Source organism: Chrysemys picta, chromosome 2, assembly GCF_011386835.1.
Source record: "Chrysemys picta bellii isolate R12L10 chromosome 2, ASM1138683v2, whole genome shotgun sequence".
Classification (NCBI taxonomy): Eukaryota; Metazoa; Chordata; order Testudines; family Emydidae; genus Chrysemys; species Chrysemys picta.
Window position 1 is genome coordinate 147,941,924 of NC_088792.1, and position 16,000 is coordinate 147,957,923.

Below are 16,000 nucleotides of genomic sequence, written 5' to 3' on the forward strand. Positions count from 1 at the left end.
CTGGGTGTTGTCCCAATGCTGCAAAGAGGGTGTTTCCAAAAGAAGGTGCTCGCTTCTAACCCACAAGACCCTCAATATGTCTGCTCTTCTTTAGTGAGCCCACTTGACAAGTTTTATTGTTTTGGGGTCTGGCTTCTATCCCCTCTCCAACTGTTGAAGCTGTCTGGAGGTGCTCGCCTTCCATGCCTTGCTCATTCACACCTCGTTCATTCAACAGGGCGATTGATTAAAAGAGGGGGGAGATCTTATTCTACTCCTAGCAAAAAGACTTTTTTTTAACATTATACCAAGGCTCAATACAAAGTTTTCTATATAAGGATCTGATACAAAGTTGTATGAAAATAGAGGCATAATACAAAGTCATATGAAAGTTATGTGAAGATGTTTAATGCAGAGATTTTTCTACATTTTGGCTTTGGCGGACTGGGCTGGTATGGACTCCAGGTATCGGGTGGTATAGTCCACAATAACAAGTATAGGCTGGTGTCTGGGAGTTCTCTTCTGTAGGGGGGGCTATAAGATCAATGCAAAGGGGATGTCCACCAAGGGGAGGGGTACTCAGAGAGCCTGTGGGACCCTTTTAGGGGCTACTGGTTGGTATGTTTGGTATGATGCACAGAAATTCTCAGCTACTTTAAGGACGCTGGCCAAAAGTATCCGGCCAGGATCCTCGACTGTGTCGTATCCTTCCCAAGGTGTCCTGCACATGTGCTGCGTGTAGGAGCTTGCGACAATACTCCCAGGGCACTAGTAATTGTGTCCGTATCTCCTGCATCTGCTTGTCCTGGTCTGTGCAATACAAGTCCGTCGTAAGGGCAAAATGAGGGGACTGCCGTGCCCTCTGGGGTGCCCCCTCCTCGTCATCTGTCACTGCTCCTTCTTTGAAGGCCCGGCTCAAAGTCATGTCCTTTCTTTGCTCCAGGCATAAATCCAAGAGACCTGTTAGACTCTCCAGGTCTAGTCTGGGTCCATGGAAGGCCCTTCCCCGATGTCTTCGGCCTTGTCCACATTGACTAGAGTCAGTGTTCTCCATGACGCCTACGGAGCAGGCGGCCTCTCTCCGCTCTTTCCTTCTAGGCCAGGAGGTGAGTAGGTTGGAAGAAATGTTAGGGGCCCTGTTCCTGTCCGAGGAGTCTTCCTTGGGCTCCTGCCCTACAGGAAGTTTCTGTAAGAGTTTGTCCAGTCTCGGCCTGTCTCACTGGAGGGAGATCTGGAGACGCACGTGATTTCATCCGGTCTTGGTTCCCGTCAACAGTCACCGTTACTGTCGTTCTGGGATACTGTAGAATATCGCCATGGGTGCATTTAATGAGGATTCCCCCCTCGCTTCCCTGCTCTTCCCAGTATCTGCTCCCGGACAAAATGTCTGGTCACGCCTCGAGTCTACAAGAGCCAGCGTCCCCGTTGTCAGCGAGAGTGACAGACTATCGAGTCTGCAGCCTTGTCATCCTCTTTCCAAGCTCTGCTGGGCCCTTCTTCCTGTGCAGGCATGGGGCAGGGGGCTGGCACGGGCCGTGTGAAGTTGGGAGTCTTAGCCATGGACCCTGAGAGGGGCAGCTGTCACCTACCCTGCCCAACAACTAGTCAGGTGTCTGGGGTTTCTTGGGGTTTGCCCAAGATGGGCCACTCAGTCTCTTTCCTCCTCTAGTGTGTAGAGAGTGAACACTTCGGTAGCACAGGGCCCCCAGACAGCTTGAGCGGCCACGTAGCCCTCCGTGAGATGGGCGGCCTTCGCGCAGATCTGCAAACCCAGCTTCGGCCCGCTGGTAGGAGAATCCAGACAGACTGCTCCGTAGCTGGGAGTCCTGCTCTCCTGGATCCCATCTGAGAGGCTGGCTATAACCACCACCAGCGGACGTCCTTTAGCCTTTGGGCAATCGCCCACGCCGACGGTAGGTTTCTTCATGTAGACCTAACCGGCCCTTCACCTCATCATGTCCCCGGCATGCTGCCTGGGCTTCCCCAGCGAGGAGTGGGGCCAGCCGGACTGCCCATGGGGCCGGGGCCATTGAGAGGCTGTGGCCTCCCTTTCAGGGGTTACCAGGAATGACTCTGTTGTCTGTCATCAGAGTCGGAGTGGTGCCCGGATATGCCGGGGACATGCTCTGCATGGCGGTGGGTCCCCAAAGAGCAGCGGGAGGTTCCAGGCCCGCCAACCATTGGGACGACTGTTGCTGGTGCGATGCCATCTGCGCAAGCGATTGTTGCTGCGCCTGTTGTTGTGCTGGCGAATCAGCCAGCTGGTGCAGGAGCCAGTTCACCCATCGCTCTTTGCACTGCAGCGACGGTTACATCCACCCCACTTCTGGGACTGTCTCGCCAGATGCTCTTGGGGCCGTCTCCTAACTATCTCCCTCTAGCCACCTCCAACTGGCCCAGCCCTAAAATGGGTCAATCAGCCCTTAAACTCCAGGGCATCTGTTGTGTCCCCATCAGTTCCTTAGAGGCAGCCTGGCCCGGTTGTTGCCCTCCACTATCCCAGGCCTTCCTGCCTCCCCATCTCGCGCAGTCCTCCCTCCTTTATAGCTGTGGCTGCCTGCAGGCCTCTGTGACTGTCAGCCTGGTGCCTCTCTCCCTGGGCTCCACCTGGGCTTTGTGAACCCCATTATGGGCGATCAGAGCCATGCTGGGTGGGGGGCCATGCCGGAGTGCTGTGTGTATTGCCTTCCGGCCCCAGTGCCCTGACAGCCGGCCCCAGTTTGCCAGCCTGGGAGATTCTGGCAATGACTTTTCCCCAAGTTGGCAGCTCTAGCTTCCCGCCCAGCACGGTTTGCATGTAGAGCTGAGTGTGCTCGAATACCAGCCAGTCCCTCCCGCCTGGCGCAGCATTGTGCAACAACAGCTCCCTGCCAAGCCAGCCCTCCCAGGTGTGACCACACCTCCCCTCGCTCCAAGCAGCATAAATAGCCGAGCGAAGCTTGGCAAGAAATCAGACTGGAGGCAGGCGCAGAATGGGCGATCCGGAGCCGCAGGCAGGCCTGGGTACTGCATTGCCATCAGCAAGCTACAGCTGCGAAGGGTTCTCTCTTCTGCCACTTCTCTGCTGGGTCTTGCGGCTCTATGGGGCTTTTTTCCTTCCTCTTTTGCCGAGAGTGCATTTGATCTCCTTGTAGCTGGATCCGGGAGGCAGCCACCCCGCCGGGATAGGCTGAGACGCAGCTCTGAGACAGGACAGAAGTTTGCAGCACAACGACCGTATTCTAAAGCCAGAAAATGGGCTGATGTATGGAGATCTCGGTAGTGGGCAAGCAAGCGGCACGCCACAGAGCCAGCCCACGGCCGATCAGGGTCATTTTGATTTTCTTTGAATAAGTGAGAGTTTAGTTGTAACAAGGTGAAACCCCAGCTCATTTCTAAACAAATTCCCCTCCGGCTCTAATTTTAGCTGCATTTCTCTGACTGTAGTTTTCATTCCCTCCGAGGTGACACACAGGAAGCAAAAGGTCACCGCAGTGTGGAAGTTGCAGCGCAGCTGGTTACGACACAGGCTGCAAGGCGCATGCAGGTTGAAAATTACGCTAGTGGAAATTTTGATGCCACAGAATGAGTTACGCTATAGAGCAATGATGTACATTACGGGCATGCAAGAGCATGTGACAGCCTCTATAAAGAGACCCATCCTGGCCCAATGGCAGAGTAGATCCACAGAGCAGGGTCAGCCGGTGCAGGATGGGTTGTCCGGTGTGTTGGCTCAGTTACCTGATAGTACTTTTTCTCTTTTACTGTTCAGAGGCCAGTCCGTCCAATATTCATGAAAAACCAGCCACCCAGATGAAAGTCCCCAAGTACCGGTAAGTGATTTCTGTGTCCTGGCAGCGCAGGGCTGCAGAGTTCAGATCCATGGCCGATTTCACAAGGCGGGACTGGCTCCCTGTGGTATTTGTTGTTCTCTGTATTGTGGTAGGGCCTCGGAGCCCCAGTCATGGAGCAGGGCCGCATTGTGCGAGGCGCTGACAGCAGCGACAGGGCGACTGCGAGAGCAGATGCCAGCCCAAGGCGGGGTGGGGTGGGCGTGGCAAAGGGGATGTTCGGTGGGACCAGGCACCCAGCACCCATCAGCTCCTCTGCAATCCGGAAACAGGATCCCTGAGCTCACTGCCAGCGGAGCGGGGCCTGCGGGAGGCACATGGCTGGGGCTGGGGCTGGCGGGTCCGTGGTGTCTTGTGGCACTGCTGGGTCTAGGGGCACTGAGGGTTGTGTGGAGAGAAGCTGGCATGGCCCTGCATGGATGCTTCCATTTGAGCTTGGAGCAGGTTATGTCTGTTTAGTTTAGATCAGTTGGGAATCGGCGCTGGGGGGGTTGGAGGAGTGGTGGGGGTTTGGAGGGGCAGGGCAGGGTGCTGGGCGTCAGAGGTGAGGGGCGGGGTGTTGGGGGGGTTGGAGAGGTGGTGGGGGTTTGGAGGGGCAGGGCAGGGTGCTGGGCGTCAGAGGTGAGGGGCGGGGTATTGGGGGGGTTGGAGGGGCGGGGCGGTGGGGGTTTGGAGGGGCAGGGTGCTGGGCATTGGAGGGGAGGGGCAGGATGCTGGGGGGTTCAGTGCTAGGGGAGGGGCACTGGGGGGGTTGGAGGGGCGCTGGGGGTTCGGAGGGGCAGGGCAGGGTGCTGGGCATCGGAGGGGAGGGGCTGGGTGTTGAGGGGCTTAGTGCTGGGGGTGGGGCGCTGGAGGGGTGGGGGACTGGGGTTCAGTGCTGGGGCTAGATCTAGTTTGCGGCTCATTGGCTCACACTCGCTACCTTTCAGCCTTTGGGACGTGGCCCAGAAGTCTCTCTACCTGCGGAACAATCAGCTGGTCGCCGGCTATTTGCAAGGCTCCAACTCTGCGCTGGAAGGTGAGTCCCATCTCCTAGAACTGGAAGGGACCTTGAAAGATCATAGAGTCCAGCCCCCTGCCTTCACTAGCAGGACCAAGTACTGATTTTTGCCCCAGATCCCTAAGTGGCCCCCTCAAAGATTGAACTCACAACCCCAGGTTTAGCAGGCCAATGCTCAAATCACTGAGCTATCCCTCCCCCCAGGGGGACAGCGGGAGTCACGTCCGCTGCCCCCCTGCTGCCCCTGCCCTGGGCGGGCCAGGGCCTGGGAGCCTCCCGGGCAGATCCTGTGCTGGGCACTGTGCCACCACCCTCGCCTGGCAGCCAGAACCTCCGGCTGTGCCCGCCCTGCCCTGAGTGCCTCAGCACAGCTCCATCTCCCCGGCACTTTCGCTCGGCTCCCCTGAGCTCCACACAGTTTGCAGCCATTGAGCAGCAATGCTAGAGCTGGGCCGCACCCCCTGCTGGAACGCCAGCCCCCCATGGCTCCAGGGCTGGCAGCATGGACCCCCCGTGACCCCAGGGCCGGCAGCGCGGACCTTCCAGGGACCCCAGGGCCACAGCGCGGACCCCCCCGTGGCCCCAGGGACGGCAGTGCAGACCCCCGTGACCCCAGGGCCGGCAGCGCAGACCCCCCCCCTCCCGCTTGCTCTGCTAAGCGCTAATCAGGCCAGTCTGGTTTTATTCCCAATCCGGCCCCTTTGGCATGCCGGGGGCTCTGGCCGCTAGGTCACGTGGGTGGTCTGAGAGCCAGCCCGGCTCTCCCACCCTGGGACTCGCCGGGGACTCTGCCAGGGTGGTATTTTCAGCCAATGGGCGAGGGGGTGGCTCGGCCCCAGCCCTGCTCTGGGGGCGGGTGGATCTGTCCTAGGGCTCATCTCCCCTTTCTCCCCACAGAGAAGATTTACTGTGTCACCAACCGCCTCTTAAATCCGGAGAAGTTCCCCATTATCCTGAGCATCCAGGAGGGGCGCCGCAGCCTGGCGTGTGGGACGGGCACCCCGCCTGTGCTGCAGCTGGAGGTGAGTGGGGACCCCCCTCAGATCTCCGTGTCCTACGCCCCCTTCTCCCCTCCCTGGGGCTCCATTCCCCCGGCCCAGGCCTAGCTGCAGCGCAGGCTGGTTGTGGGTGCTCCCAGACCCCCCTGCTCCACTGGAGTCCAGATCTCTGCCCGTCACCAGTCCGAGCGTACAGACCAGCCCCAGGCCCTGGCTGGCCCCCGCGGGAGAGTCCGTCCCTCACCAGCCTCTCCCCACCTGTGCAGGACGTGAACATCACGAAGCTACCCCGGGGCAGCAATGAAACCACCCGCTTCACCTTCTACCGCTCCTACAAGGACGGCATGTGGCGCTTCGAGTCGGCCGCCAACCCGGGCTGGCTGCTCTGCACCTCGGCCCAGTCCAACGAGCCCCTGGGCCTCACCTTACACCAGGATGCAGCCCACATCGTCGACTTCTACTTCCAGCTGTTCTGAGCCCAGCCGCCCGGGAGATGTGCCCTGGCCCCTGGCTGCTGCCAGCCCAGCTCGCCCCTGGCTGCGTAGGAGACCAGCTGGGTCGGGAAGGGCTGCACGACCTCTCCCCTGATCCAGCCGCAATCAGCCAGGGTTGTGTTCCTAGGATTCCTGGGTCCCAGCAGGAGGGCCCCGGGGCCTGATCCTGCCGGGGAACTGAGTGCCCGCCCGGTGGGAGTGTTTCAGGGCACCCAGCCCCTTGTAGAGCCAGGCTGTGCACTTCAGCCAACGTGCCCCAAAGGGGGCCCCGATCCTGGGGGCCCGTCTCCAGTGCCGTGGGGCCTGGCATGGCTATCCAGGACGCCCAGCCTTTTCCAAAGGGGCCTGTGGGCGTCCAGCAGCAGGATGGCCCAACAGTTAGAGCACTAGCCGGGGACTTGGGAAACCCGGCTCTGCCAGACTCCCTTGGGCAAGTCCCGGAGCTGCTCCATGCCTCAGTTTTCCCCTCTGTTCAATGGGGCCACCAGCCCAGCCCTGTCTCCCGGGGCACGTGATGGTAAATCCACTGCCGATGGACGAATCCCAGAGTATGTGGGAGTCTGCCCCCGTGGCACGTCAGCACTGTTCTGGCTCGGCTCGGTGTCTCCTGGCGGTTCTGATCTGCATGGCTACGGAAGGGCCGAGTGCCCCGGGAGGGGATCTGGGTGCACCCCCTCGCTGTGTGAATAGCTTGTCCCACCAGAGAGCTCTGGACCCCCTCATCCCCAGTCTGGCTTTGAATAAACATGGAAAGTAGCTACCCATGCCTGAGCGACACTGTTGAGTTGAGATGCACCCGCCCCCCTCTGGGCCCAATTCCCATCAAACGCCCCGGCTGGGCCCTGCTGGAGCCGTAACGCCAGGCTCCCCGTTCCCCAGAGACCGGGGCTGCCACCCCCTCCCCCAGCCTGCTCCCCACAGCTTCCAGGCTGGATAAACATGGGGCTGGTTCCCCACAGGGCTTAGCTGGAGTAAGGAATGAAAGAGCCAACGGCGAGCTGGACTCCTGGGTTCCATTCCCTGCTCAGCCACCCACTCGCTTCCCCACTCCGTGCCTCAGTTTCCCCAGCAGTCACATGAGACTAGTGCTCCAGGTCTAGGGTCACCAGACAGCAAATGTGAAAAATCGGGACAAGGGGTGGGGGGCAATAGGAGCCTATATAAGAAAAAGACCCCAAAATCGGGACTGTCCCTATAAAATTGGAACATCTGGTCACCCTATCCAGGTCTATGGCCAGGCCCCCAGCTGGTGTCAATGGGTGCTGCTCCATCGGAGTCAAGGGGGCTGCGCCAGTCACAACTCACACGCATACAGTGCTCACTCCGTGTTACCGCCCTCCCGGGGGATCGCACCTGCAGAGGAGAGCTGGCATGTTCCAGCCCTCCTCGCTCCCTGGGCCCATGCGGAAGATGTTCCCCTGCAGGGAAAGTGCCCCGTGCACTCTACCATCCCAGCTTTACGGGCAGGCATGGGAGCAATATGGAATAAGCCTGTTGAACATGGGGGCTATTGTGTGTAGGGGGGGGGAGGGGCAGAGGAGCTGCCCCAGGGAATGGGACTGGCCAGGTACCAAAACCAGGGGAAGGGATTTTATACAATGTACCTCCAGCCTGCGGAACTCACTGCCGTATGGTGTCATGGAGGCCAAGAGCTTAGTGAGGTTCCACCAAGGACCTGTTTCTCCTGAGTGAGACTGTCCAGAACTACAGGAGAGGGGCTAACGCAGCAGCTGGGATCTGAGCCCCTTGCCCCTGGGTCTGACGGGGTCAGGGAGAAACAGCTCCCGCGGCGGGTGGTTCTGGAATGGCCCCTCGCAGGGGCTCTCTGGAGCAGCTGGGAGTGGCCCCATGGCAGACAGGCCATGGGTTGGGCTGGGCATGGGTGCGACGTCCGTGCCCATTGGGGATGGAGTCTGGGAAGGCGCATGGCACAGACGCCACTGCCGATAAACCAGTCAGGTCAGTTTGCAGGCAAGGGACTGGGGTAAGAGAGGGGAGCGCATGTGCTGCACCCAGCCCCAGGCAGCCCCACGGCGTCAGTGGGAGCGCTGGGCACGTGAGGAACATGGGGGGTAGCACCCCCAGTGAACTGTGGGGACTGCCTGGGGAGCTGGGCACCCGAGGTTGCAGACGGACCCTGATGCTGGGCTGGGGCTTCCCAGGCCTCCCCAGGACACACAAGTCCTTCCTTGTGGGTTTATTCCTCTCGTGGGCTGCTCCTCCAGCCCCCATCAGTGGGGAACCAGTGAGCCTGCCCCAGCGTTTGGCACGAAAGGCCAATGGCTCAGGGAAAACCAGGAGCCTTTCCCAGCCAGCTCTGCCCACAGCTCGGGTGCCCATCCTGGGAACCAGGGTGCGGCTGAAATCCAGAGGGGGCTGGGGACACTCGATGCACCCAGATGGGGGTGGGAGAACCAGTTCATTTGAGGAGGGGCCTCTGCTCGCGCTGTGCGTGGAGGGCCAGCCCCACGGCGGCTGGGGCATTTCACCCATCATTGCGCCCTGATCCCCCTGAGGCAATGCCGCCCACGGCTCTGGCATCACACCGGGACCAAGCTGCACCCACAGCCTGCTTGGCAGGTTCCCTTAATTCCACCCACTGATGTGGCAGCAGCAAGATTTCAACATCCCCCAGCTTCCGTGGCTGCCTCCTCCTGGCCTGAGGTGGGGACCGGCCCAGCATGAGCCAGCTGCACATGCAGGGTCCCTCGCCATGCCTGGGGCTCAGCACTGGACTCCCCAGCTCTGCATGCTCCTGACACCCCAAGTATCCCTCCCCACGGATCTGCGATAGCACCAGCCGCAACGGGGGGCAGTTGGCTGGGGACAGCTGGGTTCATGACGCAGACGCTGGGCTGCAGCTGAGCTGAGCTGGGTTCTGTGTCAATCTGTCTGGGCCTCAGTTTCCCCATCTCTGTTGGGATCTGCACAGCCCCCAGCATAACAGGGCCCTGATCTCAGGGGGGGTCTGGGCAGCACCCGGCACAATGGGGCCCTGATCTCGGGCGGGGTTTGGGCAGCATGCGGCATGACGGGGTCTCAGGTCTCTATCTGAGGATTCCTGCATTGGGGTTTCCAGACTGACCCAATTCCTGCCCATACATCACTCAGTTCATGAGCTCTCCCCAGCCCTCTCGTCCGGGACTGGGTGTTGCCCCTTCCTGGAAGCCGCCATGTGTCAGCCGAATTTGCATGTTACATCAGCGCTGTCCTCTACCAGGCCCATTGTTCCAGGTGTAACCGTCACTCCCTGTGCGGCAGGGCCCATAAGTAGCTGTGGAGCTGCTAGGCTGGTGCGACGGCACTTTCCAGAGCTCACAGGAACTTGTGGACTGCAGGTACTGCTCTCCCCCGGGTGCTCAGTGCCACGGGCCTCCTCTGCCAGCTCGCTGCCCTGGCGCCTGGTGTGTCCTCTGCTTTTTCTTCTGGCTGGGATGGGGGATGGGTATACAGGGAGGGGCAGGAATCCAGTGCCCCACCGGGTGGGCACTGGGGCTGGGTTCAGCTAGGATTACCAGCTGCTGGCTGAACAGAGAGCCCTTTGCAGCCTTCATGGCTGGGAGTTACCTGGGCACAGGTGCCTGCCAGGGCTGGCCCGGGCCCGAGCCCAAAGCCTTTGGCATCATTGGCAGGTCTCCCCTTGGGTTGGCACCTCAGCTGCTGTAAAGCAGCAAAGCTCCACCAATTCCCCTGGGCTCCGGCCCCCATGGTCAGAAAGAATGCCTAGGAGGCCTATGAGCTGCCACCATCTCGCACAGCCAGGTGTTCACTCTGGAACCTAGTGATGGCCTCAGACATGTTGCCATTGCGGACTAATGTCTCTGCTGTTGCACATGCGGCCGTCCTGGGACTGTGGGCAGCTCCTGGCACTACAGGCTGTGTTGGAGAAGGATGCCCCAACCTGAATTCCGGCTCCCTGGTTAAAGACACACTGATGCGGCCCGTCTCAAAGTCCCACTGTTGGGGCTCGGTCCCAGCCGCAGGCAGGGTCAGACCTTCATGATAGCCAGGAATCCTGCTCATTCCTGACTGAGGCCAGGTGCCGGCCTCTCTCTCCCCCAGGCCCAGCCATGTCCAGCACCCCGGAGTCACACGTGAGTTGGGGGATACCCCACAGGTGAGTCCCAGCCTCTAGGCTGTACCATGGAGGCTGGCCACCTGTGGGTCCCTGCCTTGCCAGGCTCCCTGGGGCCTGGGCGGGTGGCTGTGAGCACAGCTCATGAGCCGTGTCTACACCCTCCACCCACGCACCCCAGGAGAGCCGCTCTGGCTGGAGCTGTAAGCTGGGCCTACCCACACCTGGGGTTGGAACAGCCTTTGAAGTCCTCTGACGCGGGCTAACGCCGCAGGATGGCACCGACAGGCCCTACTTCTGTGCCCAGCTCACACTGCTGGCGCTCAGCAGTGGCTCCATGGGTAGGGTTACCATATTTCAATTTTAAAAAAAGGAGGACACTCCACGGGGCCCCGGCCCTGCCCCAACTCCGCCCCTTCCCCAAAGTCCCCGCCCCAACGCTCCGCCCCCTGCTCCCCTGACGCTCCGCCCCCTGCTCCTCCCCCTCCCCTGCTTCCCGCGAATCAAATCAAATGTTCGCGGGAAGCCTGAAACAGGGAGGCAGCAGGTAAGCTGGGGCTGGGGCTGAGGCGGGGCGCAGCGCGGCCCAGTCCGGCCCCCCCGGCCGAGCGGCTTCCTCCGGCGGCCAGCCGGCCCAGGCCAAGAGGCTCTGGCCCCGGCGTCTCCCGCCCGACTCGGCTCGGGCCCTGGGGCGCCGACCCTGGTTCCGGCCGAGAGGCTCTGGCCCGCCCTGGCCCAGCGGCTCCGACCCCCGGTCGAGCACCGCCGGCCCCAGCGGCTCCGGCCCCCGGCCGAGCACTGCCAGCCCCAGCAGCTCCGGCCCCCCCGCCGAGCACCGCCGGCCCCAGCAGCTCTGGCCAGGACCCAAGCCCCATGACCCCTCCCTCCCTATTTTCCCAGACATGTCCAGCTTTTGGGGATTTCCTCCCGGACGGGGATTTGAGGCCCAAAAAGCTGGACATGTCCAGGAAAATTCGGACGTATGGTAATCCTATCCATGGGCATCAATGGGCCAGATCCTCTGCTGGTGTCAATTGGTGTCGCTCCACTGCTGCGTGGGGAGCCCAGGGATGGGGTAGCAGGGGTCCACAGGTCGGGAGTGAGGGGCACCGGCAGACCTGGGGGAGAGCAGGCCTGAGTTAGCAGGGGCTGTGGGTCGGGCATGAGGGGCCTCGAGAGAGCTGGGGGTGCAGGGCTGGGCTAGCAGGGGGCTGCGGGTTGGGAGGAAAGGGCGCAGGCAGAACTGGGGGGAGCCCAGGGCTCATCTAGCAGGGGGCTGCGGTTCGGGAGTGAGGGGCACTGGCAGAGCTGAGGGGAGACAAGGGCTGGGGTAACAGGGGTCTGCGGGTCGGGAGTGAGAGGCACCAGCAGAGCTGGGGGAGCCCATGACTGGGCTAGCAGGGGCTGTGGGTTGGCAGTGAGGGGCACCGGCAGAGCTGAGGGGGGACAAGGGCTGGGCTAGCAGGGGGCTGTGGGTCGGGAGAGAGGGGCACCACCAGGGCTGGTGCAGGGAGCCCAGGGCATCCCAGGGCTTCCTGAGAGGTCAGCAGCCGGGGGCAAAGGTCTGGCCGTGGGTGCTGCCGTCTCTGGTCACCGTCTCCCTTTGTTGACAGCAAAGCCACAGGAGGAGGAGAGCCAGCTGGAGACAGTGTGTGGGGTAAGAGCTGGGGCTGGGCCGTGGTCTCCCTTCGGTGGATCCAACGTGCCTGGGGTGGGAGGGGTGAGGAACTCAGCGCTTTCTGCCCTGTCCCAGCTGCCATCTCCCCCCAAGAAGCTCTGCCTCCCACTCAGCTGAGGCTGAGAATGCAATGGTGCCGACAGCCACTATGCAGCCTTCCAGATGGCTTGTGGAACTCCCTGCTACTGGATGCCAGCTAAGACCTTCCTCCCCCCCCAAATCAGCCAGGTGCCCCCCGTGTGCTACGGCCCGTATCTGCCCCCATGGACAGCCCTTCCAGGGGCACATTGGGGTTGATGTTTTTCCCAGGAGGCTGTGATTGGGGGAGGGGGTGCAGAGAAGGGGGTGGGAATGCCTCCCTGCCAGGTCTGTGAGTCAAATGTGGGGAAGTGAGTCCGTGGGGCAGGGTCCCCCATAGCTCTGAGACCCCTGCTCTGTGCACGGGGACGACGACACTGAGATCACTGACCCCAGTCTCCCCTCTCCAGCTGGAGAGCGCTGCCGGAACACCGTTGTAGGCTGGGCTCAGGGGACGGGCTGAGGATGGAGCCGGATTCGCATTCGGTCGTAGACCCCAACATGGAGGAGCTGTTCAGCCTTTTCTTGGATGAAGATAGTGACCCAGGTAGGGTTACCATCTGTCCGGGTCTCCCCGGACATGTCCGGCTTTTTTAGCTTTAAATGGCCCTCCGGGGGGGATTTCTAATACAGTAGAAATGTCCGGGATTTCCCCTTCCCCTCATGCAGAGTGCGGTGCGGCTGATTGGACGGCTGGGCCTGATTGAAAGCCCCTCGCAGCCACTGGAGCCTCTAGCAGCCAGAGTCCCTCCCCCTCCCCTGCTCCCTCCTCCCCCACAGCAGCGCCACAGTGTTTGGCTGCACGTGGAGCTCGCAGCTCTCCCTCGGCCTGTGGGGGGTGGGGGGGCAGGCAAGGGACAGGGAACGGGGGGGTTAGATTGGTCGGGGGTTCTGGGGGGGCTGTCGGGAGAAGGGGGTGTAGAGAGCGGTTGGGGCAGTCAGGGGACAGGGAACAGGGAGACTTAGATAGGGGGTGGGGTCCTGGGGGCAGTTAGGGTGGGGGGGGGTCTCAGGAGAGGGCAGTCAGGGGCCAGGTAGGGGGATTCTGAGGGGGGCAGGAAGTGGGAGGGGACGGGGCTGGGGTGGGACTAGGGCGGCACCCCGTGTCCTCTTTTTTGATTGTTGAAATATGGTAACCCTAGACCCAGGGGTTCGGGGTGGCTGCGCCAGAGGAGGAGACGTGGACGCTGCTTAGTAACTTGTCTGCAGTGCCCTGTGCCCCCCATGCCCTCAGCGCCCATCGCAGCCCAGAGCCCATCTGGGGAGGCAGAGGCTGAGGTCCCTACAGGCCCCTGGTTGTCAAATGACCCAGGAGACCAGCAGCTGGGGGCCCCATAGGGGAGTCTGGTCTTAGCAACTGTGTAGCCACAGCTAGAGAAGCTGGCTGTGATCAGGGCCCCGTCGTGCCGGGCGCTGCCCAGACCGTGACCGAGATCAGGGCCCTGTCGTGCTGGGGACCCTGGTGTCAGGGGGATGGGGACCCCAACCATGGGAGTGCGGGGGCAGGGAGGGGGACCCCAGTGATGAAGGTGCAAGGCAGGTAGGGGGATCCGAGTGGCGGATTTAGGGAGGGGGGTCACACAGCAGCACCTGGGTAATGGGCTTGTTGGTTTGTTTCCCAGATGTCGGGGGCGGGAATATGAGCGTGACGCTCCATGAAGACAACCTGGAGATTCTGACGTTACCCACCCCTGGCTTGCGGCCGACCAAACAGCCATTCCATTACCAGATCCGCGACACCAGCCACAAGGCCTTCTACCTGCGGGACAACAGCCTGGTGGCCGCGAACCTGCAGGGCGAAAACGCCAGCCAGGAAGGTTGGTTGCCCCCAGGATCCCTGCTGGGGTTTCACGGCTGGTGACCTCACGCCACCCCCTTCCCAGAGCCCCCTGCGCAGTGGCTCCAGCTTCCTTAGCCCATTTGGCTCCCGGGCGCTGGGAGACGCCAGGCGGGGCTCTGTCCCCACACAACGCTCCTGGGAGTTTGCAGCCAGCGATGCCCACCCCAAGGGGCTGAGATGCCAGCAGAACCAGGCGCCCCATGCCCCACTCGCTCTGCTGGTCTTCTGGTCTTGTTCCAGCGGCCGGCACATTGCACACTAACAGAACGGCTGCTCAGGGGAACCCTTTGCAACAAGCAGGAAGGGCGGAGCATGGTCCTGAGCCCCACCCAGCCCCTCCACTGTTCCTAGGGCCGGTGAAAAATCAGGTCCCAACCTGGGGAAATTCCCACCTTTCGAATTTAGTTTCCACCCCGAGTTGGGGTGAACAGTACAAATCTCGCCCACCAGGGAGGGGCGGGTTGGGAATGGGGGGAGGTTCCATGTCACTTTGCTGGGAGGGAGTGAATTGCGGTCGTCCCAGCCGCTGCAGGGCCTCGTGGGGGCTATAGTTCACTAGCCTTCTTCTCCTCACTGGGCCAGGTGCCCCAGCTGGACTACAGTTCCCAGGATGCACTGCCATGCAAGACACATGATTCTATTACAATGCATCCTGGGAGATGTAGTCCAGCCAGGGATCCTGGCCCATGGAGAACAGTGGGGCCATGAGGCAGTGAGGGGGGACCAGAAGCAGCCAATGCTGGGAGGTCAGTGACCTTGGGGAGGCCCTGACCGTGCTTTGATCACATTTTCCCCTCTCGATCTCCCTCCACAGAAAAGGTCAGCGTGGTCCCCAACAGAAGGCTGGAGCGCAAGAGGTGTCCCCTGATCCTGGGCATCAAAGGCGGAAGCCAGGGCCTGTCTTGTGGAACAGCCGAGCAGCCCCGGCTGCAGCTGGAGGTGAGTGCGATGCCAGGGACCCCCTGCCGGCCCCTCCCTGAGTCTCCGCTGCGGGGTTCTCAAAACCCTGCTCAGAGCCAGGGCTGGACCAGGGCGTAGGCCCTACCAGCCAGCTCCCGGAGCCCCCCTCCTGGGATCATGGGAGTGTCCCACCCTCTCAGGATTCATCACAGAAAAGGTTCATCTCCAGCTGTCCTGGTTGTGCAGAATGGAACTGGAGCAGAGCCAATGTCTGAGTTTGCAGACAGCCTGAGCCCACAGGTCAGAGAGGAGGGACCGGCCCTGGCCTCTCAATGGGCCTGGCTGGGTTTTGGCCAGCAGGCCCCAATCCCTCTCCCTAGTCAATACAAACAGTTGCCCCTGGGGCCCAGATCAGCCTCCCAGCCCCATACTCCATTGTGTCTGGCTGTCCCGAGGCGTCACTGGTTCTAACCTACCCTCCTCCCCCGCCCGCAGGACATGCACCTCATCGAGCTCTTCTACAAGGATGAGGAGGCCAAGCGCTTCACCTTCTTCAAGACCTACAACGGCAGCACGCATCGCTTCGAGGCTGCTGCCTACCCGGGCTGGTTCCTCTGCACCTCAGCCCAGGACAACGAGCCCATCAGCTTCACCTCCCACCCAGGGGAAGCTGCCATCACCGACTTCTACTTCCAGCCCAAATAGCCACAGGGCGGGAGCCAGATGCTGCTTCAGCCCTGCCCTCCCGGTGGCTAGCCATGGTGGAGGGCTTAGAGCTACCCACTGTGACGGGTTGGATCACAGAAACCCCCTTGGGAACTGCCAACTGATGTGCCGAGACCACTCCTGCCCTTGCTTTCCTGCCCTGGCAGCCTAGGACTCCAGCACCTTGTCTTGCTGAGCCAGACACACCCGTCTGCTCCAACACAGACCCAGGGTCTGAATTACTTGCCCCAAAGCTGCAGACTTGACTGAAAACAGCTTACAGAAGTGTTCCTGTCTTTTACAGTCAGATGCCCAACTCCCAACGGGGTCTAAAGCCAAATAAATCCGTTTTATCCTGTGTCACGGACTCACAGATCGTGCCCACTTTTGGCCCCGTGTGGTCCGTGGGGGGTGCCCCTGTTA

General features: G+C 61.4%; 2 protein-coding genes across 4 annotated transcripts; both read left to right on the top strand.

Moving 5' to 3' along the window:
• The first annotated feature begins 2,894 nt into the window (after positions 1-2,894).
• Positions 2,895-7,061, top strand: LOC101943315 (interleukin-36 receptor antagonist protein). Of its 3 annotated transcripts, none has more exons than XM_024110471.3 (5): positions 2,895-2,982; positions 3,731-3,791; positions 4,739-4,827; positions 5,707-5,831; positions 6,074-7,061. In XM_024110471.3, exons 1-5 carry the CDS (start codon positions 2,952-2,954, stop codon positions 6,281-6,283), a joined length of 516 nt encoding a protein of 171 aa, XP_023966239.1. In that variant the 5' UTR covers positions 2,895-2,951; the 3' UTR covers positions 6,284-7,061. The 3 variants fall into 3 exon arrangements, with proteins under 3 accessions (XP_023966239.1, XP_008172156.1, XP_042715282.1); XM_008173934.4 differs by having other exon boundaries at positions 2,932-3,288; XM_042859348.2 differs by lacking the exon at positions 2,895-2,982 and having other exon boundaries at positions 3,543-3,791.
• A 2,276-nt stretch (positions 7,062-9,337) lies between these two features.
• On the top strand, positions 9,338-15,937 carry LOC101949079 (interleukin-1 receptor antagonist protein-like). Its single transcript, XM_042859277.2, has 6 exons — positions 9,338-9,639; positions 11,990-12,033; positions 12,543-12,679; positions 13,755-13,949; positions 14,787-14,911; positions 15,368-15,937. Exons 1-6 carry the CDS (start codon positions 9,475-9,477, stop codon positions 15,575-15,577), a joined length of 876 nt encoding a protein of 291 aa, XP_042715211.1. The 5' UTR covers positions 9,338-9,474; the 3' UTR covers positions 15,578-15,937.
• Positions 15,938-16,000: the final 63 nt, after the last annotated feature.